Source organism: Syngnathus acus, chromosome 1 (assembly GCF_901709675.1).
Source record: "Syngnathus acus chromosome 1, fSynAcu1.2, whole genome shotgun sequence".
Taxonomy (NCBI): Eukaryota; Metazoa; Chordata; class Actinopteri; order Syngnathiformes; family Syngnathidae; genus Syngnathus; species Syngnathus acus.
In genome coordinates this window covers 12,302,611-12,329,812 of record NC_051087.1, presented here as the reverse complement: position 1 = coordinate 12,329,812, position 27,202 = coordinate 12,302,611, and the positions used below count along the sequence as shown (strand labels likewise).

Genomic DNA, 27,202 nt, shown 5'->3' with positions numbered 1-27,202 from the left:
TCTCGTAAAGTGCTAAATCGAATTCAAATGCAATTGCATTTAATGCACCCCATTGACAGTGAATAATGAAGGAATGAAAGTTCTCAATGAACTATCAAACCAGTGAATGTTAAACTCAAAAATTTAAAAAAAGAAAAATATTACTATATAAGTGAATAAAATTAAGATGTAATTTGATATGATTGTAGATCAAAATTTAAAGTCACGCATAATTAATACCATGCTGTGCAAGTGGGAACAAATTACAATGAAAAACAATGAGTTCACAAATTCAGACTATAGCTTGTGAAGAAGGCGTACATATTACATTACGTACATATTAGCCATAAATTATTTGGAATATTTTTACATGTCAGCACCTCACAGAGCTTCTTGCTTTTCTTTTGCTAGAATTCTCATGTTGTATCTCATCATATTTGTCTCATGACCTTCAGAGAAATTTTGAAACGGGTTGCTGAAATCTTGATTGTTTTCATCTTCTTGCATCTTTCTGCCGCTGTTGCGGTAAGAAAAAAAAAATCCTATCTGACATTTTAGGAGAAGTTTTAAATGTGCTTTGTGTGAACTTGCAACAATCACCGCAGGGTGTGTGCGGAGGTGTCATCCGAGGAGTTGGGAAACAAAAGGTTGGTGCTGTTTGTAACCTGGTGGGACACTACTTCATTGGCTTTCCCATTGGCTTGGCCTTAACCTTTGCGGCAAAATTGAACATCCTAGGTAAGACCTGCATGTTCTGGAATCAAAATGTGTCATGTGAGTTTCAGAAACGCTGCTGTTGTTTCTTCAACAGGGCTTTGGATAGGTCTTACTGTCTGTGTCTTCATGCAGGCTACTTTCTTACTCGTATATCTATACAAACTAGATTGGAGTAAGGCTGCTGAAAAGGTGGGTTACTCAATTCTCTGAAAACACAAATGTGACTTTATGAAATCAAGTGATTTGCATTGTAACATTTTTTAATGCTTTCAATCAGGCTAAAATTAGAGCCGGGGTCCAGGTCCCCTATGACGACACGGTCAAGACAGAAGATTGCAAGTTCGGTAATGTTGGATTTGGTCCACAATTTAGGGAGCGCTATCTGCGCCTCACGGCAAAAGCCATTGCCAATCACCTGTTATCCAATTCACTAACTGCGTGCTCGTTTAATTTCTTCAGATTTAGGAAAATGCAAAGACACTGAAGCAGAAATTAGACTTACACAGGTTGGTTGAGTTCAATCATAATTCTTGTTAAGAAAGCTCTGTTTTCAGGAAAGTACAATACAGCGCTGGGCCCTTCAAGAGCAGAAAGTCTCCATTCAGAAAAGGCCACGTTCAAGGTTCTTTGGTCTGCTTATATTCAGTTGCTCATGCCGGTGTGGGGCGAGTTTGATGGGTGATGAGTCGTTGGGGTGGGGCGAGTTCGCAGTAGAGTTTGATTCAATGGGAGTGGGTGCTGGTTCTGGACGATTCGGTGTGTGTGTGGGGGCTGCCGTCTTCCATCCTGTCTTTCGGCCTTGGGGATCATCTTTGGCCGAGTCCTTGGCTGTCTCCTTCTGGCACCAGCTGGTTTTATCTCCAAGTGACCTTCCTGTAAACATTCTGCTCCATTCCTACACTGTCGCACCTCATCCATTCGTCATTCTTTCAATTTTGTCATTTTGTACGAAATTATGTGAGCTTTTGGCTGTGACATCATCAATTTATTAATGTTCCCTGACGATGCAAAGTTTGTTCTTTTGATACTCCATGTCTTTGCTTACATCATTACATTCTTAGTTTAATCATGCTTCCGCACGTATCTCTTCTTTGTTAAGCAAAATATTTCCCTCTGTGCAGAGCGTTCAGTAGTAATCGAAAAGCTGGCGTCTCACATTTAGGCGACATATGACGTTTAGTCAAAACACAAGATATAATCAAGTACTGAACGGTCAAGACGACTCTGGCCGTGTCCATGATTTAGAGAACAAACATCAGGCATGCATTACACAGTTCCTTAAGGGTCATTAAGCTATTTAAGCAACATATCAAAAGACATTTATTTTGCAGTGCACAGAAATACATATTGAATCGTGAAGTTGTAGCAACCTCTGTTATTATCTTATATCAGCGTATCTGTTATTGTGGCTAGGCGGGTTTTGTGTCTTTTGACCCTATTCCTTCAGTAAGTTCAGGCGTACAAATAGCCATCTTTATTTTGATGATTTAACAAACAAATAAAACCCTTTACAGTCATATATATATATATATATATATGTACAGAAAATGTACCACTGTGTATATATATATATATATATATATATATATATATATATATATACATACACACACACACACACACACACACACACACACACACACACACACACACACACACACACACACACACACACACACACAGTGGTACATTTTCTGTACTGCTTGTCCTGGGCGTGCTGGAGCTTATTCCATATATATATATAAATATATATATATAAATAAAAATGAAATGAAAAATGAAAAATATAAAATATATATATATATATATATATTCATATATACTGTATTTTCCGGACTATAAGGCGCACCTAAAAACCAAAAATTTTCTCATTATGACTCATTTCTCATTATAACTATTTAATAACACCATAGATTGCCCATAGATGTGAGTGCGAGCGCGGATGGTTGTTCGTCTCTGTGTGCCCTGCGGTTGAATGGCAACCGGTTCAGGGTGTCCCCTGCCTACTGCCCGATGACTGCTGGGATAGGCTCCAGCACGCCCGTGACCCCCGTGGGGATAAAGCAGTACAGAAAATAAATGGATGGATGGATGGATATATATATATATATATACAACCTAATCTTTGGAGCACACAGGTATTTTTTTACCTGATGTAACCAAAATTTAACCACTTAAACCAGATGGCTGAAAAATATAAAATATTATTTGGGCGCCAATGAATACCACAAGGAAGAAAGTAGGTCGGCAAACAATACTAAAAATAAAAATAAATAATACTAAATAAAAATAATAAATAGTACTAAAAATATTTTCAACATGGAGATGAATACAGACATTCTGAGGTGACAAAGTTCAATTCACCATTAAGTTGCAACTGCAAATACTCGGATGTTGGCCAGAAACTCAGTATCTCGAGTGTCATTTCCGTATATGGAGCCATTGCAATGCAATATATCGTATTATGAGTATTTTGTCTCTGGTCGAGTACAAAGTGAAGCAAATATTTTTGTCTGTTAAGTGTTAAAACTATAGTTGTGTTTTTGAATCTTCAGAGTCAAACACCAACCAGGACCCAGTTACTTCCCCTACATCCAGGTGTGAGAGCGCTTCAGAGGGCCAACAGATTCCAGATCAACATAAAACTGCAACTACCGTAGTCGGCAATGTTCTCACAGTAAAACAGCTGCTTTTGAAGCGTGGCTTGATTTTACTTATCTTTGTTGCCATCTTAGCGGCCGGAATTATCGCCAGTCACTTCCTTGTCAAACTGCTGAAATGAGCCTCGTGTTGGTTTGTAACGGACAGTCATTAAGCGAACACTGGAGGACTTAATAGTAGGTTTATTAGTTGCTTCTAATATCAACTCATCTCTTATGTCATGAGTAAATCATCACGATCAAACCCACGATTATAAACGTGTCAATAATGTATGTAAATGCAATCACTTTGCATTGTGTTTGGTGTTTATTCAGCAATAGTGTTCATTCTGCACCTTGATATGGGCCAATGATTGCAAGACTGAAAACTAGGTGCAGGCAGAGCGTGCACAAAAGTGGAGCTTAAACAAAACAAAGCATTGACTGAAGATTACACTCCACCTGAGAAAGAAAAGACAATCAAGCTCTGTGAAGTGGGTCAGTTTAACTCCAAACGGCAACTCAAGGAGACGAGTCTTGATTAAATTTTTTCAGATGAGAAACAGGTATAAACTTGGGTTGCTTATTTAATGGATGAGACAGTTATGGTGATAGCAAATGGGCTCCTATTGTAAAAATGTTTTTTTTATACATATTTCTAATATGTAATATGAATCGTATGTATTACAGATGTGGCAGATTCAATTCGTGATAACTTATTGTGCAATTACATTTTTAACATTGTATTTTACATCAGAAAGATTTTATTCTCATAATCATTTTCTTCAATTAAATCCAGATTACTGTAGATGCTGTTGTTGGTTTAAAAAGGCTCTTGCCGTAAACTTCTCTGACATTTTCCCCCCAATGTGTCAATTTAACATATTCAGCCTGATCACCTGTTTGCTGTGAAATCTTGCAATAATGACAATACATAAATAATTCAGACAAATTCAGTCACATCCATGTGCCCCTTCCTTTCGTAATTAGTTTGTACTTTAAAAATCTTGCATGCATACAGATTTTCTCTGGAATAATTGCAGTCCAAAAGAAAGACAAGCAACCAAAACTGTCGTTATGTGCGTCGAAGCAAGCACCATACGTTCAGAGGACAGCAGTTTAATAAACTCACACGAGGATCCAGAGAGCAAACACTACCACTTAGTTGCGTTACATCCGGGGAGAGAGGAGGAGCTTGCAGTCTAAGCTACAGTAGCCGTGCGGGACATTTCTTTAGCACAATACACAATCATGCAATTATCTACATCCTCTCCTTTTAGAACATTGCCTCTATAAAAAATATTGTTAACTAAAAAACTGTAATATACAAATGTGACATGACAGTCTAACAATAAACAATTCTGCGTAAAACTGGCAGCATAAAATTTACTGAATTAACAAATTATTCCTCTTGGAAATGCACGAAGGTACACTTGGTAATAATGGCAAGTATGTAAACAACCTTAGAACTTAACTTTTTTTTTTTCAAAATGCAACTAACAAACATGCAGTTCAATCCTTATACTTCGGATTCGGCTTAGAAATCCGACCTGAGCGAGTCACATAAGCAGAACAATTGTGTGATACTCGGGTGGGCAAGTCAGCTGGAGATGTTGTTGATTGCTCATTGGTGGAGTAGTGAGCAGATGGCTGAGAGAAGTGAGACGGTCGGGCATGTGGACTGGATAGAAGAGGGTCTGGTGTACTCGGAACTGGTGGTTGAGAGTGATGGTCAGAGTCGGCGTGCAAAGGTGGGGTTGGTTCAGCAACAGGAAGGATGTGACGGCGATTCCTCCTGTAGATACCTCCGTTGGATTCAACGATGTAGGAGCGCGGCTCTTTGCAAGCCTGAACCACTTTCCCGAGGCGGTCATATCCCTCTGCAGTCTGTAACCGGACAATTTGTCCTCTCACAAGTGGCACTAGAGGGCGACTTGTTGCATCATAGTACTGCTTTTGAACAAGTCTTTTCCTTTGAAGCGGAGTAGCAACTTGTTTTGCACCCTTTATTGTAGGCACAAGCAGATTGTTGTTGACAGGAAAGGTAGAACGTGTCTGGCGAGACATGAGACGCTGTGCAGGTGATCCAAGCGTGTTGTCTCGAGGAATGTTCCTGAGGTTGAGCAGGTTAAGAAAAACATCTGTTCCATCTCGGTGTGACTTTTCCATGAGCTGTTTGGCACTGCGGACGGCACGCTCGGCTAATCCATTTGACTGCGGGTATTCGGGACTGCTGGTAACGTGAGTAATATCCCACTGTTTGGAAAAGTCGCGGAATCGTTGGCTTGTGTACTGTTTGCCATTATCAGAAATCAGTGTATGGGGTGCTCCATGAACAGAAAAACGTCTCTTTAGCTTTTTTATCACTGTAGCTGAAGACAAATCACGAAGCAGATCAATTTCGAACCATCCCGAGTAAGAGTCTACAAGGACTGAATACTGTTGACCATGCCATTCAAAAATGTCTGTTGCGACCGTAGACCATGGCAGGGTAGGGACAGGATGAGCTTTTAGCGGTTCCTTTTGCTGGTGTGGTCGTGTGCTATTGCATACAGCACAAGACAGTAGTACTTTTGTGATATCCGTGTTCATGTTGGGCCAAAACACTGTACTTCTGGCTCTACATTTAGTTGATTCAAGGTGTTGGGCGTGACCCTTCCGGAAGTCAACAACAATCTCCTTGGTCTTGTCGACGTTCAGCAGGAGGTTGTTGTCCCTGCACCACGTGGTCAGAAGGTCAACCTCCAGCCTGTACTGAGTCTCGTCTCCCTTGGTGATGTGATGGTGATGTACATGGATCCATATAAAAACGATTACATTGAATCTTCAGGAGTTGATGGCGGAACTTATGTAAGTTCCGCCATCAACTCCTGTCTGCACCTGGATGTTCATTCTGACACTTGATAGCATTCTGGCTGAGTCACTAGCCTTTCAAATTCCTTGATCCTTTGTCCACTCTAAAGCTATTCTTTTTGCATACAAATCTATCGTATGTACAAGTGCATGGCCAATAACCAGGGGAGAGTCCATTTATTTTAATAATTTGCTTTGAAGAGCAAAACCCGTAGGCCATAGCAGTTCACCATACTCAACGTGAAATGTGGTATTTAATAGGGGTGTAAATCGCAGGTTTTGTCACGATACGATATCATATCGATACAAAGGACCACGATACGATTATTGCCGATATCTTAAAGCCTGCTGTGATTCATTCACGATACATCACGATATAGTGCTCCACGATCGATATTTTTATTTCTTTTTTTAAAATAAAAAATATAGAACAATATCCTGATTTATAACAATTCATACGCAAAATCAACAAGGTACTGCAAACTCTTTATTTAGGAAATTACAAGAGTATTGTAGCATACAAAGTGCTTATTTTAACACTGAACTTGATCAAATTCCTATATTTTTTCTCATATAAGTAAAGAAAAATGAATATTCTTTCTTTTTTTGTAATACCATTAACTTTAAAGTGCATTACTGAACTATTTATTTACAATAATTGTAATTGTCCGTTGAGCCATCTTTTCTTTGGAATCCAAAGTGCTTCCAAACGAATGACTTGAAGCCCAAAGGGGAGCGAATTTCCTCGTCTTCTTGGACACTAGCCATAGCACCAGCCCAGGAGCCGCGTAGTTGTCGGCTCCCCTTTCACGTGCCTGCTCTGCTCACAACACAGCACGCCGCGTACTGCTCCCGGGAAGAGGAAGCAAGCAACAATGAACTGGATTTCAAAATAAAGTCGCGTCTAATGTCCGAGGTCAAACACGGCGATCTAAATCGATGTTTACGTTTAGCATCGATGCCAATAAATCGTAGAGCATTCTATCGATGTGTATCGATGAATCGTTACACCCCTAGTATTTAATGGTGAACAGATTGAAGCTCAGGTCACTCCATTACAAGTAAGTCACTTATCCACACTGTGTGATAACTACGAGATGAGAGATTGCTTTTTTTTTTCGCTCAATGGGTAGCACGTCCGCCTCACAGTTAGGAGGGTGCGGGTTCGATTCCACCTCCGGCCCTCCCTGTGTGGAGTTTGCATGTTCTCCCCGGGCCCGCGTGGGTTTTCTCCGGGCACTCCGGTTTCCTCCCACATGCCAAAAACATGCTTGGTAGGCTGATTGAGCGCTCCAAATTGTCCCTAGGTGTGAGTGCGAGTGCGAATGGTTGTTTGTCTCTGTGTGCCCTGCGATCGGCTGGCAACCGGTTCAGGGTGTCCCCCGCCTACTGCCCGATGACGCTGGGATAGGCTCCAGCACGCCCGCGACCCCCGTGGGGACTAAGCGGTACAGAAGATGGATGGATGGATGGGTTGTGACTATTTATTCATGAGTTAAATATCAGGCAGCTCCACTCCAATTTAAAATGTTGTGTCTTAACATTTAATTATCAAGCTTTGACTGGAAAGGGCAGCATCTTTTAATTTACGTCATCAAAACAACTAGGCCATTAATGAATGACTAGCTGGAACGGTGTGTCTGTTTTCATTTCCAAAAGATTTTGAAAGACTGAGCAACATGAGATGAAGAGTTCCTTGCATAGTTATTCATTGGTGATACTTTTAACTGATGTTTCATATTTGGTGTTGGTAATAAAGAATGGGTATGTTTGTTTGCGTGACCATAAAGATTTGACCTCTATCCTTTAGTTTTTTACTGGAGGGTCATGAGCTTGAGCTTCGGAAAAGCCTGAACTGGAGTGAATCGCGTAAAAATGACATCAAAAATATGTACAATTATATAAACACAGGTGTTACAGTGTCAACTAGGAATGATCATTTCAAAATCAAATAAAGTTCCATTGATACGTATTGGCCAGATTTTAGCCCTAAATCTCGTAATGGCTTCAAAGATAAATTTAGCAGGGAATGTGCTCGGACTGATCTCGGCTGCTTGGAGGATGTCCGACCTCAAATCGGGGATATTCAATGTGTTGGATTGTTTTGACCTGCCTTAGCATCATGTGTTGTGTCCTCCGAGGGCGAATGAACACGCAGCTGGCTGACAGGCATACGGGCGATCACTGACTACAACTTACCCTCCCCCCCCCGGTGGGTGAGGTTGATGCTGAATTCCTAAATGGTCTAAATCAGTGGTCCCCAACCTTTTTTGCGCCACGGACCGGTTCCATGTCAGAAATATTTTCGCGGACCGGCATTTATATAAATCAATAATACATTTATATCAATAAATAAATAATACATTTAGAATAAATATATGAATACGATGAAATAAAATGATACGACTGACATAAAAACAAGTACAAATGACAAAAATAAAACTCACCATTACGTTGAATTAGTGGGAGCACTGAGTTTGTTTCTCAGAAACGAGCAAGCCGGTCCCATCTAGACGTAATCGGAGACAATGACACCCGAAGTGATTAAGGTTTGTCTTTTATTGCAGGATGCTCGGTCTCCATGTGTTGAAGCAGTTTTGAATGCTTCATTGCCTGGTTGGTTAGCCTGTCGCCACATATTAGCTTTGCGGGCTCGACTGGGGAAACATGTCACGTGACCGGGACGAGTGTCTTGACCTGAATTCATTGATCGTCGATAAAAAAAAAAAAAAAAAATTCTGTGCGGCCCGGTACCAAGTGACCCACGGACCGGTACCGGTCCGCGGCCCGGTGGTTGGGGACCACTGGTCTAAATAACTTCTTTGGGCGGTTTGAGGCACTAAACAGCATTCCTGCAGTTAAATCTGTTCCCCATCAGGAAGAGGAGGCACGCTGCCTTGACTCAGCCGACGTGTTGAAGACTCTGAGAAGAGTCAACCCACGTAAGGCCCCAGGCCCCGACAACATACCTGGGCGGGTGTTCAAGGAATGTGCAGGTCAGCTGGCTGGTGTCATCACAGACATTTTTAACATCTCGCTGGGCCAAGCCACAGTGCCGGTATGCTTCAAGGCTGCTTGGAGGATGTCCGACCTCAAATCGGGGATATTCAATGTGTTGGATTGTTTTGACCTGCCTTAGCATCATGTGTTGTGTCCTCCGAGGGCGAATGAACACGCAGCTGGCTGACAGGCATACGGGCGATCACTGACTACAACTTACCCTCCCCCCCCCGGTGGGTGAGGTTGATGCTGAATTCCTAAATGGTCTAAATCAGTGGTCCCCAACCTTTTTTGCGCCACGGACCGGTTCCATGTCAGAAATATTTTCGCGGACCGGCATTTATATAAATCAATAATACATTTATATCAATAAATAAATAATACATTTAGAATAAATATATAAATACGATGAAATGAAATGATCCGACTGACATAAAAACAAGTACAAATGACAAAAATAAAACTCACCATTACGTTGAATTAGTGGGAGCACTGAGTTTGTTTCTCAGAAACGAGCAAGCCGGTCCCATCTAGACGTAATCGGAGACAATGACACCCGAAGTGATTAAGGTTTGTCTTTTATTGCAGGATGCTCGGTCTCCATGTGTTGAAGCAGTTTTGAATGCTTCATTGCCTGGTTGGTTAGCCTGTCGCCACATATTAGCTTTGCGGGCTCGACTGGGGAAACATGTCACGTGACCGGGACGAGTGTCTTGACCTGAATTCATTGATCGTCGATAAAAAAAAAAAAAAAAAAATTCTGTGCGGCCCGGTACCAAGTGACCCACGGACCGGTACCGGTCCGCGGCCCGGTGGTTGGGGACCACTGGTCTAAATAACTTCTTTGGGCGGTTTGAGGCACTAAACAGCATTCCTGCAGTTAAATCTGTTCCCCATCAGGAAGAGGAGGCACGCTGCCTTGACTCAGCCGACGTGTTGAAGACTCTGAGAAGAGTCAACCCACGTAAGGCCCCAGGCCCCGACAACATACCTGGGCGGGTGTTCAAGGAATGTGCAGGTCAGCTGGCTGGTGTCATCACAGACATTTTTAACATCTCGCTGGGCCAAGCCACAGTGCCGGTATGCTTCAAGGCTGCCTCCATCATTCCGGTGCCGAAGAAACCTCAAATCACCTCATTGAACGACTACAGACCGGTGCCGCTGACTCCCATCATGATGAAGTGCTTCGAAAGGCTGCTCAAAGAACACATCGTCTCCAGACTCCCCCCAACATTCGACCCGTTCCAGTTTGCCTACCGGCAGAACCGCTCTACTGAGGATGCCATCTCCTCCGTTCTTCACCTGAGCCTGGCTCACCTGGAGGAGAGGAACACCCACGTGCGGTTGCTGTTCCTGGACTTCAGCTCAGCGTTTAACACCATCATTCCACAGCATCTGGTAGGAAAACTGGAACACCTGGGCTTCGGCACCCCCCTTCGAAACCGGCTGCTAGACTTCCTCACCAACAGACCTCAGTCAGTCCGGGTCGGACAGAACACCTCAGATGTCATCACCCTCAGCACAGGCTCCCCTCAGGGCTGCGTCCTGAGCCCCCTGCTCTTCACCCTGATGACACACGACTGCGTCCCCAGGTTCACCACCAATCACATCGTGAAGTTTGCAGACGACACAACGGTGGTGGGCCTCATCAGTGACAACAACGACCTGGACTACAGAGAGGAGGTGGAGCAGTCGGTGGGCCGGTGCAGAGACAATAGCCTGATCCTGAATGTGGAGAAGACGAAGGAGATCGTCGTCGACTTCAGGAAGAACCAGCCTCACCACGCTCCATTGATCATCAACAGCTCAGCTGCGGAGGTGGTCAGCAGCACTAAATTCTTGGGGGTCCACATCACAGACGACCTCACCTGGACTGTGAACACCACGACACTGGTCAAGAGGGCACAGAAGCGCTTGTACTTCCTGCGGAGGATGAGGAGAGCCCACCTGCCCCCGCCCATCATGAGGACGTTCTACCGAAGCACCATAGAGAGCATTCTGACAAGCTGTCTCTCGGTGTGGTGTGGAGGTTGCAGCGCCTCCGATTGGAAGAACGCGAGGAGAGTGGTGAGGACAGCAGAGAGGATCATCGGGGCTCCTCTTCCCTCCATTCAGGACTTGTCATCCCAGCGCTGCGTGTCCCGAGCCCGTAATATTATCAGTGACCCATCACACCCCCACCATGGACTGTTCTCCCTGCTGCCCTCTGGGAAGAGGTTTCGCAGCATCCGCTGCAGGTCCACCAGGTTCTGCAATGGTTTTTTTCCCTGCTGTCGTCAGACTGTTGAACATTCAACTTAGCATTCCTCTGCACACTTTGTAAATACTGTTTTTGTTTCCTGCACTGTTTACATACTTTATCACTGCTGCACTTTATACTTATCTTATTTCATATTTTTATATAGAATGTCACTTTTTATTCAGCCGCAATATCACCACATTGTTGGAAGCCGTATGCAACGTAATTTCGTTTTGTGTGCACCCAGTGTTTACAAAATGACAATAAAGTTTGTCTAAGTCTAAGTGACGTGCAGCCAATCACAAAGCGAGGTAGTGAATAATAATAATTGAAACCCTTTCAAGTTTAAAGTGTTCATGTCATTCTTTTACCTCCTTCTTTGGCGGGAAGAGGGTGCAAAATTTGAAAATAAAAGTCCCGAATAAAAATTGGGGGGTTTCTCTGTCTAAATTTAACATTTTTTTAAACTGACTGAAACTTTTCCACCTTTAAACTATTTAGCTCATTGTAATAGGGAAGTAATACTCTGGAAAGTTCTTTAGCTTCAGCAAATGAGTTATGAACATCTCAGGGTCAAATTAAACAATGATAAGATGACGGGTGATAGAGAAATGTGACACCCGGTCATTGCGAGGACAACACTGGTTCAGTGGGACAGCACACAAGGACAGTAAAATTCCACAACGCATTTAGGTGATCCCGTTTTGGTGATCGTGGAAGTCTGTAAAGGTGACCTTCGCGTATTTGCGGTTCTCTTCTACGGTTGTAAAAATGGAAGCACTGAAAAACTGAATGACAAGCAAACAACTTTGGAGAGCCTCTTCAGAAATGAAACAAAAGAACAGCCTCCAATAGCCAAGAAAAAGACTGCTGAAGTAAAATGAAAACTTCAACAAATGTTTAGCACTAAAGGTGATTCTCACACACCAGCCCACTAATGAGAAAATTAAGCCTTCAAAATTACTTTTTCCTGTGAGGGCCACATAACTTTTCCCTTCTCTGATGGGGGGCCGGTGTCAGTTTGTAACAGAAAAAGTGTGACGATCGTAGGGGAGCTTAAAAAATGTATTGTTTTCCAGAAAGCCACATATAACCAAATAACGGTTATTTAATAACCCTTTCCAGGTTCTTTACAGAAAAAAAAGTCAGGAAACAAATAATAACACTATTAATGAAATAAATAATAACTAAATAACCCTCTCTGAGTTCTTCACAGAAAAACCAGGAAATAAATAATAACTAAATAACTCTCTCTGGGTTCCTCATAGAAAAAAAAGCCATGGAACATTAACTTTCTGTTGTGCCATGCACAATCTTAACAGATAAAAGTTCAGCTCAGTTGTCAGAGCAGAATCTCTCTGACACATATGAGCAGTCTCTTAAAGTTCTTGTGTTCCTTCCTTATAATCCTTTTGTAGGTTCCAGTAGGCTTGTAGACACCGCTGTCTTTTTTGTTAAAGTTTGCTAGTGCGTCATAGTCTGGAGTAAAATTTGTTGTGGCAATTCTTAGGCGAGATCCGAGGTGTTGGTCCGTTTACCTCGATCTGTGACGGTTTGATGTTGACGTTCATGTGGCTGAACGTCACGTCGCGTACGTCGAGCCAAATTGGCCACTCTCTTTTAAACGCTCGGCACTGTGTCCACCTTGCTTTTCCTTGGGCGACTCATTTTAATGGAAGGATTCCAGGGGAAGGTTTGTGGGTGGCTTTAGCGCAAAACTGCATCTGAAAGCTCAGCGCGCGAATTACAAGAATGCTGTCGTCACAGCCCACGCTCTAAATTCGGGACTGATACAAATAGAGCGCGAGTGCGCCATGTCCGTACTACTGAGTACGTACACGCACTTGTGAGTGTGCACCGAGCTTTCTGACACGGCTTCCGGTAGTAAATGCGCAGGCGAGCGCTTCCCCATCTACTGGGGAAACGCAGTCATTGCAGGCAAAATGACCAAAAAAAAAAAGTTTAATAATACAATTTGTTCAGGGTTGGCGGGCCGGATTAAACGGTCCCGTGGGCCGTATCCGGCCCGCGGGCCGTAGTTTGGTGACCCCTGATGTAAGGGAATGGAGAGTGCAGCCAAGTGCGTAGCAAGAGAGATCTTTATTGCGGTGTGGGCGAAGCTGGAGCCGGCGCTGGATCGGCGATCAGGCTGGGGAAAACAAGCTGTTCTGCTGGATCTTCGCTTTCTTCACGGACGTCAGTTTGTCGTGGACCGGAGGGCGAAACAATATCACGAGACAGACGGACACTCGGGTCTGCGCTGGCGGCGTTGATATAGCGCTGCCCATGAGCCTGTGGCAGGTGGCGGCGATTCCGCTGATAGGGGGGCGTGGTCCTGTCACCGGTGGCGCCGGTACGTGACACATTAGGGATCATTATGAAATCATTATATTAATTTCAGGATCTCAATGATGTACTTCAGTCATTGTTTTTGACAGGGTCCGAATTGTACATGTAGTAAAAGTTCAATTACTGTGAAGTTCAAATTTGTAAATGCACCTTCTTTCCCAACAGGGAAATGGAATGCACTTCTAGCAATTCTAGGAATGCACGTAAGAGGGGGCAGTCAGAAATGTGAAGGGGGCATGTTCTTTTTTTTTTTTTTTTTTACACATTTTTAACACCGTTAGTGTTTTCTTCACGGCAGTTGTTAGCTGTGTGTCCAGATCTCAACCTGGAGAAGTGCATTGCACTCTGTCAGGCCTCTACACTAAGACCTGTCCAGCTTGGGTGTCCCACCTGAAGATTAAAGCTTCTGCTGGTATTGCTCTTAGGGTCACTGAGGCACGCAAACCCCCTGACCACAATAAGGTGGCAATCTCTCAGGGGGGGGGGGGGGGGGGGGACATATAATATGAATGTTATATTAACTATTATTTGAGTTGTCGTTAATCATTAGTTATATCACGGGTCATTACGACGAGTTTGGTGGAGTTTTTACTGCTTCTTCCAACTCCTACCGCGCTGACACTAACCTGACACTCTCTGGCTGCGTCTTGCCTCATTTGCAAACTCACAGTGATTGGATGTTTGCGGAGGGGCGGGGAGTCCTGACAGCAGGCTGTGTGAGGGAGGACACACACTGCACCGACATGAGAGAAGAGAGGGGGCTGATTAACGTGTGTTTCTATCAGCGGATTTTTCACTTCTAAAAGTTTGATTAGAGGGGGCAGGACATCTGTTTGTTGCCCCTGCGTAGAGCCGGCCTTGTTTCCCAAGCTTTAACCCCGTGGCTTAAACACTAAAGATGTGTTTCATTTGCAGATGGTAACGTCACATTATTTTCTATTCCCGGCTCGACAAAATTGTGTTTACTGTTTATGGCTTTTTAACAAGCTCCATGTTGTTATCAGTTCACCGTTTTAAACCCGTGCACATTGAAGCATTTGGATTGTATTCAGATATGCTCTACTGAAGTGCATGCATTCTTCATGCCAAAAAGGCAACATAATACTTTTACTGCGCAAATTTTGTTGTGACACTAGCAGTATATTCTCTTGTGTATTATGTCCTACGCTAAGGGTGTCAGTTCTTGTTTTTCTCTTGTATATTGTCTGCCCTCCCTCAAAAGTGAACTACTAAAAATGTAATCAGTTCTCCAAATAAAAGGCAAAGTGTTCTTTCACAGGTTCCATTCAAAGTACTTACAATACAGCATTACTGCCATTTCCATCAATTTGAGTAGGAAATGCCATAGATCAGAGGTATCAAGCACATTTTTGTCACGGGCCGCATTGTAGTCATAGTTTCCCTCGGAGGGCCATAATAACTGTCAACCCAAATAAACGAACGCCTCATATTATATACAGTATAAGCTACAAAACCAACTGACAAATATTCTTTTTCAAATCAGACGAGTGGCAACTTTTCAAATATTTTAAAAAGTTGATTTTTTAAAAGTTAAAACAATTTGCAATTTTAGTATGACATACTAAAGCCGAGCGCCGGCCCCCAACTTCAATCCACGGAAGTGAAAGAGAGCTCCGTCGAGTCAATCTTTGTCCTTTATGTAAACAACCGTCGCGGCTGCTGACGCGACGTCGCGGCTGCCATATATTGCCATTTACTTTAAAATTGTATGACAATGAATGGCAATAGAATTTCTCATTTTTAGTTTCTTATCATAAAACTGCCACAATAGGGTATCAGCCAATGTCGTGAGTACCGATAATCGGTATTGGTACTCGCTCATTCCTAGTAATTGCCTAGATCAGTGGTCCCCAACCACCGGGCCGCGGACCGGTCCGCGGGTCACTTGGTACCGGGCCGCCGAGCCGCACAGATTTTTTTTTTTTTTTTTTATCGACGATCAATTAATTCAGGTCAAGACACTCGTCCCGGTCACGTTTTCCCCAGTCGAGCCCGCAAAGGTAATATGTGGCGACAGGCTAACTAACCAGGCAATGAAGCATTCAAAACTGCTTCAACACATGGAGACCAAGCATCCTGCAATAAAAGACAAACCTTAATCACTTCGGGTGTCATTGTCTCCGATTACGTCTAGATGGGACCGGCTTGCTCGTTTCTGAGAAACAAACTCAGTGCTCCCACTAATTCAACGTAATGGTGAGTTTTATTTTTGTCATTTGTACTTGTTTTTATGTCAGTCGTATCATTTTATTTCATCGTATTTATATATTTATTACAAATGTATTATTTATTTATTGATTTATTTATTTATTTATTTATTGATATAAATGTATTATTTATTTATATAAATGCCGGTCCGCGAAAATATTTCTGACATGTAACCGGTCCGTGGCGCAAAAAAGGTTGGGGACCACTGGCCTAGATAATGGTTTAACTGTGGGTGACGATGCACATTTAAGTTTGTGTCTGACTGGTGAAATTCAGATAATAATTCCATAAGAACAACATTCCATATCTTTGCAACATATCGATATTTTTGCTCTACTATATTTGTACTGCCCATCCACTGAGCTCTCGCAACAAGGCAGTCGCTCTTGAAATCTGCTATCCTCAATTGATTACACTGATTTTATTAGAATTAGTCAAAAGTCTCAAAGAAAATGTATGTTGGTCGGCGTTCCATGACATCTGCAGCTGAGCTGCTCAATGAGTCAAGGTCATCCAATTGTTGGATACTACAATAAGGTTATCATGCCCAAGTTCATATGTCATTCTGTTATCACAAGACGTCTTGAAGTGTATATTATTGGAGAACGATTTAGCCCGCGGTTGCTTTCCTGGACAGGATGCGTTTTGTGCGTTATGGGCCGGGCCATGAATGCACCATCCACGTGCACCGACTCCTACAGGGGGCGGTAGGAGGGAATACTGCCGCGACGCTCCAAGGGAAGTTTCATTTCCTCCTGACACCTCTACTGGGAGCCGCTTCCACGCAGGACGCTTCAAATTAACCTTGATAAGAGCTCGCTGCCACTTTCCGTCAACATGGACATCAAGTTGAAGAGGATCCATAAGACCAGGGGATTTTACGCCGTCAACGAACCGGCTTCCAAGGACTCCTGTCTGAGACGCATTGGCAGATGCATTCCGCTCAATTACCGCACTGAACTCATTCAGCTCCTCAAACTCGCGGGACCAGTGGTAAGATGACCGACCGTTTATTTATATATTAAGATTTATTTCGAAGATGCAAAAGAGTACAGGATAATTCAGTAACTTGTGGGAAAAAACAACCAAATTCAACTCATCTAATACAAAAATAAAGAAATATAATAAAATAATAATAAATAAATTTCATTCTAAAAGCAATACACTACACCTTAAACCCATATTTTCATAGAAAGTGAACGATTCATAAAATATTTGATCATCAAATCTGCCACTGCTTGAGTAAAGTGAAACGCTATTCAAGTAGTCTAATACATTTGCTAAGAGAGCCACAGTTGCACTTGAATGGAGTAATGATTCCACCAGAATAATGTTACATTTGGATGACATTGTCGCCACTGGAACAGAACAATGGCCCCCAGGAAACAAATACTCCCTTTAGGGCTCAAGTCATATTTCACCGAGCTGGAGAAGGCTAAAGTGCATTCTCTGCAATGGTGGATACAATGTCACAGTCCTACTCCTTCCAACCACATCGTAGTTTCCTTTACAGCTGGTTCATTAAAGGGTTGACTTCTCCTCAAATTCTCCACTATGAATGAATGGAAAAAACAATATCAGAAAAACTGCAATCAGTTTCATAAAATCATTCAACCCGCTCGCTTATAAGGCTTCAACATGTCCACACACATTCATATAGGGCTGGAAGGATTCATCAAGTATTTTGAATAATTTGATTAGAAAAATGCATCGATTACATTTACTCTGCCTCGACGATTCGTTTGCCCCAACTCAGCTGCGTAAACGTGTGCCCGGAACTATGTACACGCAGAGTATGTTTCTGCGTATGTTTCAGTATAAGCTTTAATTTACTCGGGTATTTTATGTTTGCACTTTTAATGGCCGTGTAAAGAGCTTTTACAATGTTACAATGATGGCTGTGCAGAAAAAATACATACAAGAGTACAACATCTTGAGTAATGTCTTCATTTTCTAAAAAAAAAAAAAAAGACAAAAGGATGTTTTATCTGATCAATCGATGTAAGTAATCGCTAGATAACTAGAATACAAAACTAATCGATAGCTGCACCCCCAGATTCATATAAAGTCTGCCATGCTTGGTATTTCAGATTTCTATTTAAAATTGATGTATTTAATCCAGAAGACCAATTTGCCAAGCACAAATCAATGTCGTTAGAGTGTGGGGGAAAAATGGGCAACCATTACTTTAAAAATACAGTGAAACAAGTGACAATATTTATTGTATTTGTTTTTCTCCTCCAGATCATTTCCCAGATGATGATCTTCACGATCAGCGTCGTCAGCATGGTGTTCTGTGGTCATTTGGGAAAAGTAGAACTTGCAGCTGTATCATTATCAATTGCAGTAAGTCATTTTTTCACAATTATCTGTGATTAATACATACAGGTTATGTCCACAAATCCACCAACATTTTGGTAGTTTTCTGTCATTCAGGCGATGAAAAGCATTCATTCACTGGCTTTCAGGTACATCTCAAAGTTGCTCCACTATCTAAAAGTAACATGTGCAAAAGCATGTGAAGAGCTCCTTCAGAGTAAGCCAGGGCCAAAATAACAAACACATCTAGCTTTCACAAATTCATCCATCCAGCCATCTATTTTCCGTACCGCTCGCCCCAACAAGGGTCGAGGGTGCGGGCTCTGCAAGAGAGAGAGTGGGTGACAACGATGATAGAGGTGTGGACAGAGCAGTTGGGGGGAGAGGTGAGTATGTAGATTGTGCTGCAGGAAGTCCCGTTGTGTGGGAGGACCGATCAAACCTGCAGTAGAACCTGTTTAGCTGGTTAGCAAGCCTTGGGCTCTCCACAGGACGGGGGGTTCGTTTCTTGTACCCCGTGATGCTCTGCAGACCTTTCCACACTGTTGAGGGATCAGGATTGGCAGAGATCCCTGATCTACACTATTCAAGGGCAAGACAATAACTAGAAACTCAAGGTGACGGTGACAAGGAGGGACATGTCAAAGAGGCCAGTCTTGACACTGACAGCAGCATAATTTGAAGCTCGCCATTCAGCAGAGCCCACAACAATCATTCTTCTTCCAGCAGCCAATGTGCAGGGTTGTTACAGCAAAGCAATTGTCCAATGATGTGCAGAGATCAATTACAGGCACATAAAACACATATACACACACAAACAAGGAGATGAGGTCTCACTCCAGTTTCCAACCAACTCCTTCGGGTGAGGGGATGGCTCCCAACAGTTACTTTTTATGTAAGCCCAAAAAACAATAAACACAAAAAACAAAAAAACAAAAACAAATTAACAGAAAGAAAAAAAAAAAAAAAATGAAATGTTGAAAAAATAATCTACAAATTTGTAAGCCTGTGTTGCCAAACTGATTATGTAGGGGTCCACCATAATAGAGGAAAGGTTACAAGATATAGAGGAAAATAGTTTATAATCCCCCCACCCATATTTATTATTATTATTTTTGTTTAATCAATCAAGGGGTCTGTGCGGCCACCAGTTGCTGATCCCTAGTCAAATGGGAAAATTGATTTCTGTATTTGCACAATCATACAGATCCTCAGCATATTTTTTATGGCATGGAGAACTCTTATCCTCTGTTACGTATGTATCTACTGAATGTCAAAATGACTGTTGTGAAAAGGGTCACGGTAAACATTTTACTGTGTTTTACTGTAAAATAACATATTATTGACAATGCTTCTTTAATTGCAGGTGTTTAATGTGGCCGGTTTATCCATTGGAGTCGGGCTATCCTTAACTTGTGATACCCTCATATCTCAGGTAGTGTCCTCAACTTCTTGCACTTCTACCTTATTTATATTAGTGATATTGAAACACAAACCACTCTGACTGGGCTCTCAGACTGTATGGGTTCCAACTAAAACAGTTAAACAACAATATATTGTATCAAGTTAGTTTACATTTCATGAATCTAAACAAATCATTAGTGTGATGTTAATGTTTCCTAACACTGCTTATTTGATTCTGCCTTTGGGTAGACCTATGGGAGCGGAAACCTGAAGCGTGTGGGGGTGATCCTTCAGAGGGGGATTCTGATTCTACTGCTGGCTTGTTTCCCCTGCTGGGCTGTTCTCATCAACACTGAACCTATTCTAATCGTAGCCAAACAGAGCCGAGAGGTTGCCAGGTCAGTCACTTTTCAATCTGCAGCATCTTGGTTACAATCATTTTGGAAAGAGCCTATTGTTCATAATAATAATGACAATAATATTAATAATTGTTGTTGTTGTTCTTATCATTCCATTTTATCAAATCAGTCAGACTCTTGGATACTCTATGTCAGGTTTAAATCGCTGACTGAACAACTATTAAGAGAAGAGCATCAGCAAACAAACCACAAGTGAGACAGAATATCAAGTCTTTTCTCGCGAGGAGTGCAGTACAGATAGTTTACAACAATCTCACAACACTAAATATCTGTGTACACTCCCGCTCTTTTTATTTGGATTTGCCCTGCCCACAATTATGAGACGAAAGCCCCTAAAGGAAGGGGGGGACACGTGGGCTTTGCCTCGTAAGCAAAATAATAAGAACGTGAGAAAAAGGAGTTTGAGTTGAGAAGAGAAAGTCCTTGAGCTCTAGCAAGGGAGGTTTTACGACCTTGTGTAGGATGAGACAAGCAAGGTTATTAATTACTGGATACGCACAAACATAATCTAACGATCAAGATAGTTTGGAAAACCCAGACTTTGATGGTCACTTGTAGGTTCATCTGAGGTGCAAGACAGCAATGAGGCATGTTGTCTAACAAAGTGGTCTTTGTTAAGAAGGAACTGTCTCGGTAGATGTCTTCTTTTTGCTGAGTTATCAGCTGCGTCCTGTCTGACCTCTCTCCTGGCCCAGCCGTACCTTTTCTCTTCTGTGGTACATCATAAAAACAGCAAGGCCAAACAGCAAGCATATATTGCAGTAATATTGCGGTAAAGCATTGATTAGAGAACGCATGATAACATATATATATACATTTTTCTAACACTCTATAAACCAATGCTTCACTGCGTTTCATGGCTTCTTTCAGTTGCTTAATGCCCATTTGAATTATCGTAAAAGTAATAGTTAGTAGTAGTAGTAATGGAAGTTAACAAAATAAATATAATACATATATTGTATGCTGTAATGTACAATGTAATACATATGTTCATGTATGTTTCCAACCCCAAATTTCACATGGCTATTTGTGTGTTGCATAGTCTGTCACAACTTTATGTGAAGATCTCCATGCCTGCTCTGCCGGTGAGTTCACATTCATCTTGGTTTGCATGAGTTATAGCACTAGACCTTGTGTGCTTCTATCATGTAAAATTATGATTTCCCCCTTCAGGCGGCACTTATGTACCAGCTGCAAGGGAGATATCTTCAAAACCAGGTTCCGTAAAGCGAGGCACACAAGTTCATCATATACATGTAAATAACATGTTTGCGAGTGTGGTTTTTATCCATTTTTTTTGTTTGTTTGCAGGGAATCATTTGGCCACAGGTCATAACCGGTGCAATTGGGAACATTTTAAATGCAGTCATCAACTATGTTTTCCTACATGTTCTGCATTTGGGAGTTGCGTAAGTTTTTTTTTTTTTTTTTGGATAGTATTAGTAGTTCATTTGGGAAAATAATATTAGAATATGTTTTGTTGATATAGTGGAGCCAGACCTGAAATTCGCCTGCTAATATTCCGGAAGAGGTTTTTTTCTCATTCCATAATTCATTGTAATTGTAGTCCTCATTATGCAAAGCACATTCCCCTTGCGTAATTTGAAGTCTCTCTGTAACCCCAAGGGTGTTTTTGTTTGACATTTTATTGTGGATGGCACTATTGAACAGGTTTCCCTCATTTCTTTGTTGGACAATTGTGATTGCCTCTAATGATTGTCAATTATTATAAAAATAATTCAAGTCAATAAATAAGTTTCTACTTTGATATCACCTTTTAGAAAAAGAATAGTTTAAATGCAGCTAATACATTCTAGAATTTTTTTAGCTGTGTTTAAATCATGCTGTTTATGTCTTTGTTCAAGTGGTTCCGCTGCCGCCAATTCAATCTCACAGTACGTGTTGGCTGTGGTCTTATTTATTTACATTAATTGGAAGGGGTTGCACAAGGCCACGTGGGGAGGTCAGTTTCCCTCTCACTCACTTTAAACCTGATAATGAATGAATGATTAGTGTTTCTTTATGATTCATTTTCCTCTCCAGTTGCACTATTTCATTTGATGTTACAGTACTTTTGTGAGCAAAATCCAAATGTGTGATGTTTGAACAAAATTGGTTACATTTTGTAACTAAACAATCACTTTCATTATTTGCCTATCAAGAAGCACTACATATTGTTTTTAACCTAACATTACTGCACATATTCAGTGATTACTTTCTGGATTTATCCATTTAAGCACATACTGTATGCATGCTCAATTTCAATTGATAAATTAATTATTATACTTATTTATTTTTATAACACATCAATCTTATGAAAGTTATGTTTATTATTTTTTAATGGTTTGATCCACAGGCTGGTCTGTCGACTGTTTACAAGAGTGGGGACCCTTTATTAAGCTGGCCATCCCGAGCATGCTCATGGTTTGTCTGGAATCGTGGCTATTTGAAGTAGGAGGATTCATTGCTGGTACAATTAGTGAAATAGAGCTGGGAGCCCAGTCCGTTACATATACGGTCACAGCTGCAGCTTACATGGTAAGTGAAACAAATTCATCTAAACTTGATTACCATCATAAGCACAGGCAGCCACACAACAAATGAATGCCTGCAATACCACAATAAAAGTATCTTACAGTGGTGGACACAAATAATAATAAATAATAATGGTAGCATAGGCCATCCAGACTGCCCCAAGAGAATGGGGAAGAAAGTGTAGTGCAGGGGTGGCCAACCCGCGGCTCGCGAGCCGCATACGGCTCTTTGGCTGGTTCCATGCGGCTCTTTTACGTTCACATCAACATTTGTGTTTATTTTTTGTGCGTATTTGCTTCGCTTGAGTTCAATATGGTATTTTGGTCAAACGCGCATGCGCGTGAGGTGAAATCCCGCAAAGGAGGAGGGACAAACCCATTTGAGGAGTGTCAATTTCGCTCTAAAAATGGCAAGGAAATAATGCACAGCTAAACGAATATATGGGGATGAACACAGGACGTTTTTAACAGAGTGTTTTTTGTTGAACGCAATGGCAAGCCATTCTTCCTGATATGTCGGACGTCATTAGCGCATTTAAAAGCTTCAAATGTTCAGCGCCACTTGTTCATGTGTGCTCATGTGTATGATGTGGCTCTTTGCGATGACACAGTAAAAAATGTGGCTCTTAGTCTCTGACTGGTTGGCCACCCCTGGTATAGTGGAACAAAAACTAGAAGGTGCTAGGCTAACTGTTGGCTTATTTAGAAACTACTTTCTAGTAAATGACATGGAAAAAATGCATGCAAACAAGCTACACAACCAGTTTCTGGTCTTGCCACAATTAGAGTGTTTGGCTTGGCGTATCAGCTGTATGCTGTATAATCATTGAAACAAATAATATTTTAAAGCGTTTTTCAGAAGTTTGTGAAAGTGGTTAACCTCTGATAACCAAATAAAAAGATAAATGATGATTTGCATTCATCTCACAAATCTCGTGTTGGCCACAACCTGATCTTAACAGTTTTATTTGATGGAATCCTAAATAATGCATAATTGTTTCTATACATTCTACCTTTGCAGTTACCACTTGGAATTTCCGCAGCTGTTAGTGTTCGAGTAGGGAATGCGCTTGGTGCAGGAAACATTGAGCAAGCCAGACTGTCAACCAAAGCTTCCATCATCTGTGCATGTAAGAAAACGTTTGTATGTATGTTTGTAAACTGGAAATGATATCGGTAAATTTGACATTTGCTAAGCAGCAAGGATAAGGCCATAAAAACACTGCTTAATTGGAGATTGGACACAAACCACATGGCATGTAGTAATAGGCAAGTAGTGAAATGGATAACAGAAATGTCGGGATAAGAAACAAATTGTGCATCAAATTCGTGTGTCATTACTAGAATTGCAAATTGTCTTCACTTTTAATATCTTTTTTTTTTTTATATTTGACCAGTTTTTACTCGTCTGATTTGAAAACGAGTTATTTGACAGTTTGTTTTGTAGCTTTTACTGTATATAGTATGAGGGTGCTCATACATTTATTTGGGTCGACAGTCACAATGGCCCTCCGAAAGAAGCTACGACTACAATGCGGCCCGCGAAAAAAACGAGTTTGACACCCCTGGTCTATGCCCTCCCACCACCATTACCTTTGGGACAGTTATTTTCATTTTTGTCATCCTTGATCTGGTGACTGAAATGTAAACATGTATTGCTCTTACTGGTTGTATCTGTTTCCCATTGCAGTTATCGTGGCCTTTTGTGTTGGTCTTACCATCACCCTTGCCAAAAGTGTCATTGGCTACATTTTCACCTCAGACCTGTGAGTTATACCGTTACATATTAGTAACTTTGGCGCTCGTAATACGTGCCACACCGAGGAACTGTCTTTAAAGAATACAGTAGTTCACATTAAAAAGCTATCAGAACATGTGAATGAATTATTTAATTATAATCTAGTAAGTTAAAACAACAGTCGTTGTATATAACAAAAACATTACTCTATAAGTGAATAAAATTAAGATGTAATCTGATGTGATTGTAGATCAAAATTTAAAGTCACGCATAATTAATACCATGCTGTGCAAGTGGGAACAAATTACAATGAAAAACAATGAGTTCACAAATTCAGACTATAGCTTGTGAAGAAGGCGTACATATTACATCACATTACGTACATATTATTAGCCATCATTTATTTGGAATATTTTTACATGTCAGCACCTCACAGAGCTTCTTGCTTTTCTTTTGCTCGAATTTTCATATTGTATCTCATCATATTTGTCTCATGACCTTCAGAGACATTTTGAAACGGGTTGCTGAAACCTTGATGGTTTTCGTCTTCTTGCATCTTTCTGCCGCTGTTGCGGTAAGAAAAAAAAATCCTATCTGACATTTTAGGAGAAGTTTTAAATGTGCTTTGTGTGAACTTGCAACAATCACCGCAGGGTGTGTGCGGAGGTGTCATCCGAGGAGTTGGGAAACAAAAGGTTGGTGCTCTTTGTAACCTGGTGGGACACTACTTCATTGGCTTTCCCATTGGCTTGGCCTTAACCTTTGCGGCAAAATTGAACATCCTAGGTAAGACCTGCATGTTCTGGAATCAAAATGTGTCATGTGAGTTTCACAAACGCTGCTGTTGTTTCTTCAACAGGGCTTTGGATAGGTCTTACTGTCTCTGTCTTCATGCAGGCTACTTTCTTCCTCGTATATCTATACAAACTAGATTGGAGTAAGGCTGCTGAAAAGGTGGGTTACTCAATTCTCTGAAAACACAAACGTGACTTTATGAAATCAAGTGATTTGCATTGTAACGTTTTTTAATGCCTTCAATCAGGCTAAAATTAGAGCCGGGGTCCAGGTCCCCCATGACGACACGGTCGAGACAGAAGATTGCGGTAAGTTCAGGCGTACAAATAGCCATCTTTATTTTGATGATTTAACAAACAAAAAAAACACTTTACAGTTCTATATATCTATATATCTATATAGATATATGTATATATCTATATGTATATATAGGTATATACATATATATACGTATACGTACATATAACCTAATCTTTAGAGCACACAGGTATTTTTTACCTGATGTAACCAAAATGTAACCACTTAAACCAGATGGCTGAAAAATATCAAATATTATTTGGGCGCCAATGAATACCACAAGGAAGAAAGTAGGTCGGCAAACAATACTAAAAATAAAAATAAATAATGCTAAATAAAAATAATAAATAGTACTAAAAATATTTTCAACATGGAGATGAATACAGACATTCTGAGGTGACAAAGTTCAATTCACCATTAAGTTGCAACTGCAAATACTCGGATGTTGGCCAGAAACTGTGACAGTATCTCGAGTGTCATTTCCGTATATGGAGCCATTGCAATGCAATATATCGTATTATGAGTATTTTGTCTCTGGTCGAGTACAAAGTGAAGCAAATATTTTTGTCTGTTAAGTGTTAAAACTATAGTTGTGTTTTTGAATCTTCAGAGATTTACACCAACCCGGACCCAGTTACTTCCCCTACATCCAGGTGTGAGAGCGCTTCAGAGGGCCAACAGATTCCAGATCAACATGAAACTGCAACTACCATAGTCGGCAATGTTCTCACAGTAAAACAGCTGCTTTTGAGGCGTGGCTTGATTTTACTTATCTTTGTTGCCATCTTAGCGGCCGGAATTATCGCCAATCACTTCCTTGTCAAACTGCTGAAATGAGCCTCGTGTTGGTTTGTAACGGACAGTCGTTAAGTGAACACTGGAGGACTCAATAGTGTGTTTATTAGTTGCTTCTAATATCAACTCATCTCTTATGAGTAAATCATCACGATCAAACCCACGATTATAAACGTGTCAATAATGTATGTAAATGCAATCACTTTGCATTGTGTTTGGTGTTTATTCAGCAATAGTGTTCATTCTGCACCTTGATATGGGCCAATGATTGCAAGACTGAAAACTAGGTGCAGGCAGAGCGTGCACAAAAGTGGAGCTTAAACAAAACAAAGCATTGACTGAAGAATACACTCCACCTGAGAAAGAAAAGACAATCAAGCTCTGTGAGTGGGAACAGCAGTTTAACTCCAAACGGCAACTCAAGGAGACAAGTCTTGATTACATTTTTTCAGATGAGAAACAGGGATAAACTTGGGTTGCTTATTTAATGGATGAGACAGTTATGGTGATAGCAAATGGGCTCCTATTGTAAAAATGTTTTTTTATACATATTTCTAATATGTAATAGGCATTGTATGTATTACAGATGTGGCAGATTCAATTCGTGACAACTTATTGTGCAATTAAATTTTTAACATTGTATTTTACATCAGAAAGATTTTATTCTCATAATCATTTTCTTCAATTAAATCCAGATTACTGTAGATGCTGTTGTTGGTTTAAAAAGGCTCTTGCTGTAAACTTCTCTGACATTTTCCCCCAATGTGTCAATTTAACATATTCAGCCTGATCACCTGTTTGCTGTGAAATCTTGCAATAAAAAAGTCAAAGTCAGCTTTATTGTCAATCCCTTCATGTGTCAAGACACACAAAGAAACCGAAATTCCGTTTCCTCC

At 41.1% G+C, this 27,202-nt stretch overlaps 2 protein-coding genes and 1 long non-coding RNA gene across 3 annotated transcripts; all 3 read left to right on the top strand.

Moving 5' to 3' along the window:
- Positions 1–370: 370 nt before the first annotated feature.
- Positions 371–3,696, top strand: LOC119128302 (multidrug and toxin extrusion protein 1-like). The gene is made up of 5 exons (XM_037260538.1): positions 371–504; positions 585–717; positions 791–885; positions 974–1,040; positions 3,252–3,696. The coding sequence occupies exons 1-5, from the start codon at positions 424–426 to the stop codon at positions 3,476–3,478; spliced, it is 603 nt and encodes a 200-aa protein (XP_037116433.1). The 5' UTR covers positions 371–423; the 3' UTR covers positions 3,479–3,696.
- A 376-nt stretch (positions 3,697–4,072) lies between these two features.
- LOC119128399 lies at positions 4,073–5,900 on the top strand. The gene is made up of 2 exons (XR_005098999.1): positions 4,073–5,204; positions 5,508–5,900. It is a non-coding gene; the product is annotated as an uncharacterized LOC119128399 (long non-coding RNA).
- Positions 5,901–16,842: 10,942 nt separating this feature from the next.
- On the top strand, positions 16,843–26,953 carry LOC119121995 (multidrug and toxin extrusion protein 1-like). The gene is made up of 16 exons (XM_037250148.1): positions 16,843–16,998; positions 18,250–18,351; positions 19,691–19,759; positions 19,978–20,126; positions 21,190–21,232; positions 21,321–21,365; positions 21,459–21,556; positions 22,013–22,110; positions 22,504–22,685; positions 23,703–23,811; positions 24,372–24,447; positions 24,924–24,993; positions 25,073–25,205; positions 25,279–25,373; positions 25,462–25,522; positions 26,122–26,953. Exons 1-16 carry the CDS (start codon positions 16,843–16,845, stop codon positions 26,346–26,348), a joined length of 1,713 nt encoding a protein of 570 aa, XP_037106043.1. The 3' UTR covers positions 26,349–26,953.
- The last annotated feature ends 249 nt before the right edge of the window (positions 26,954–27,202 follow it).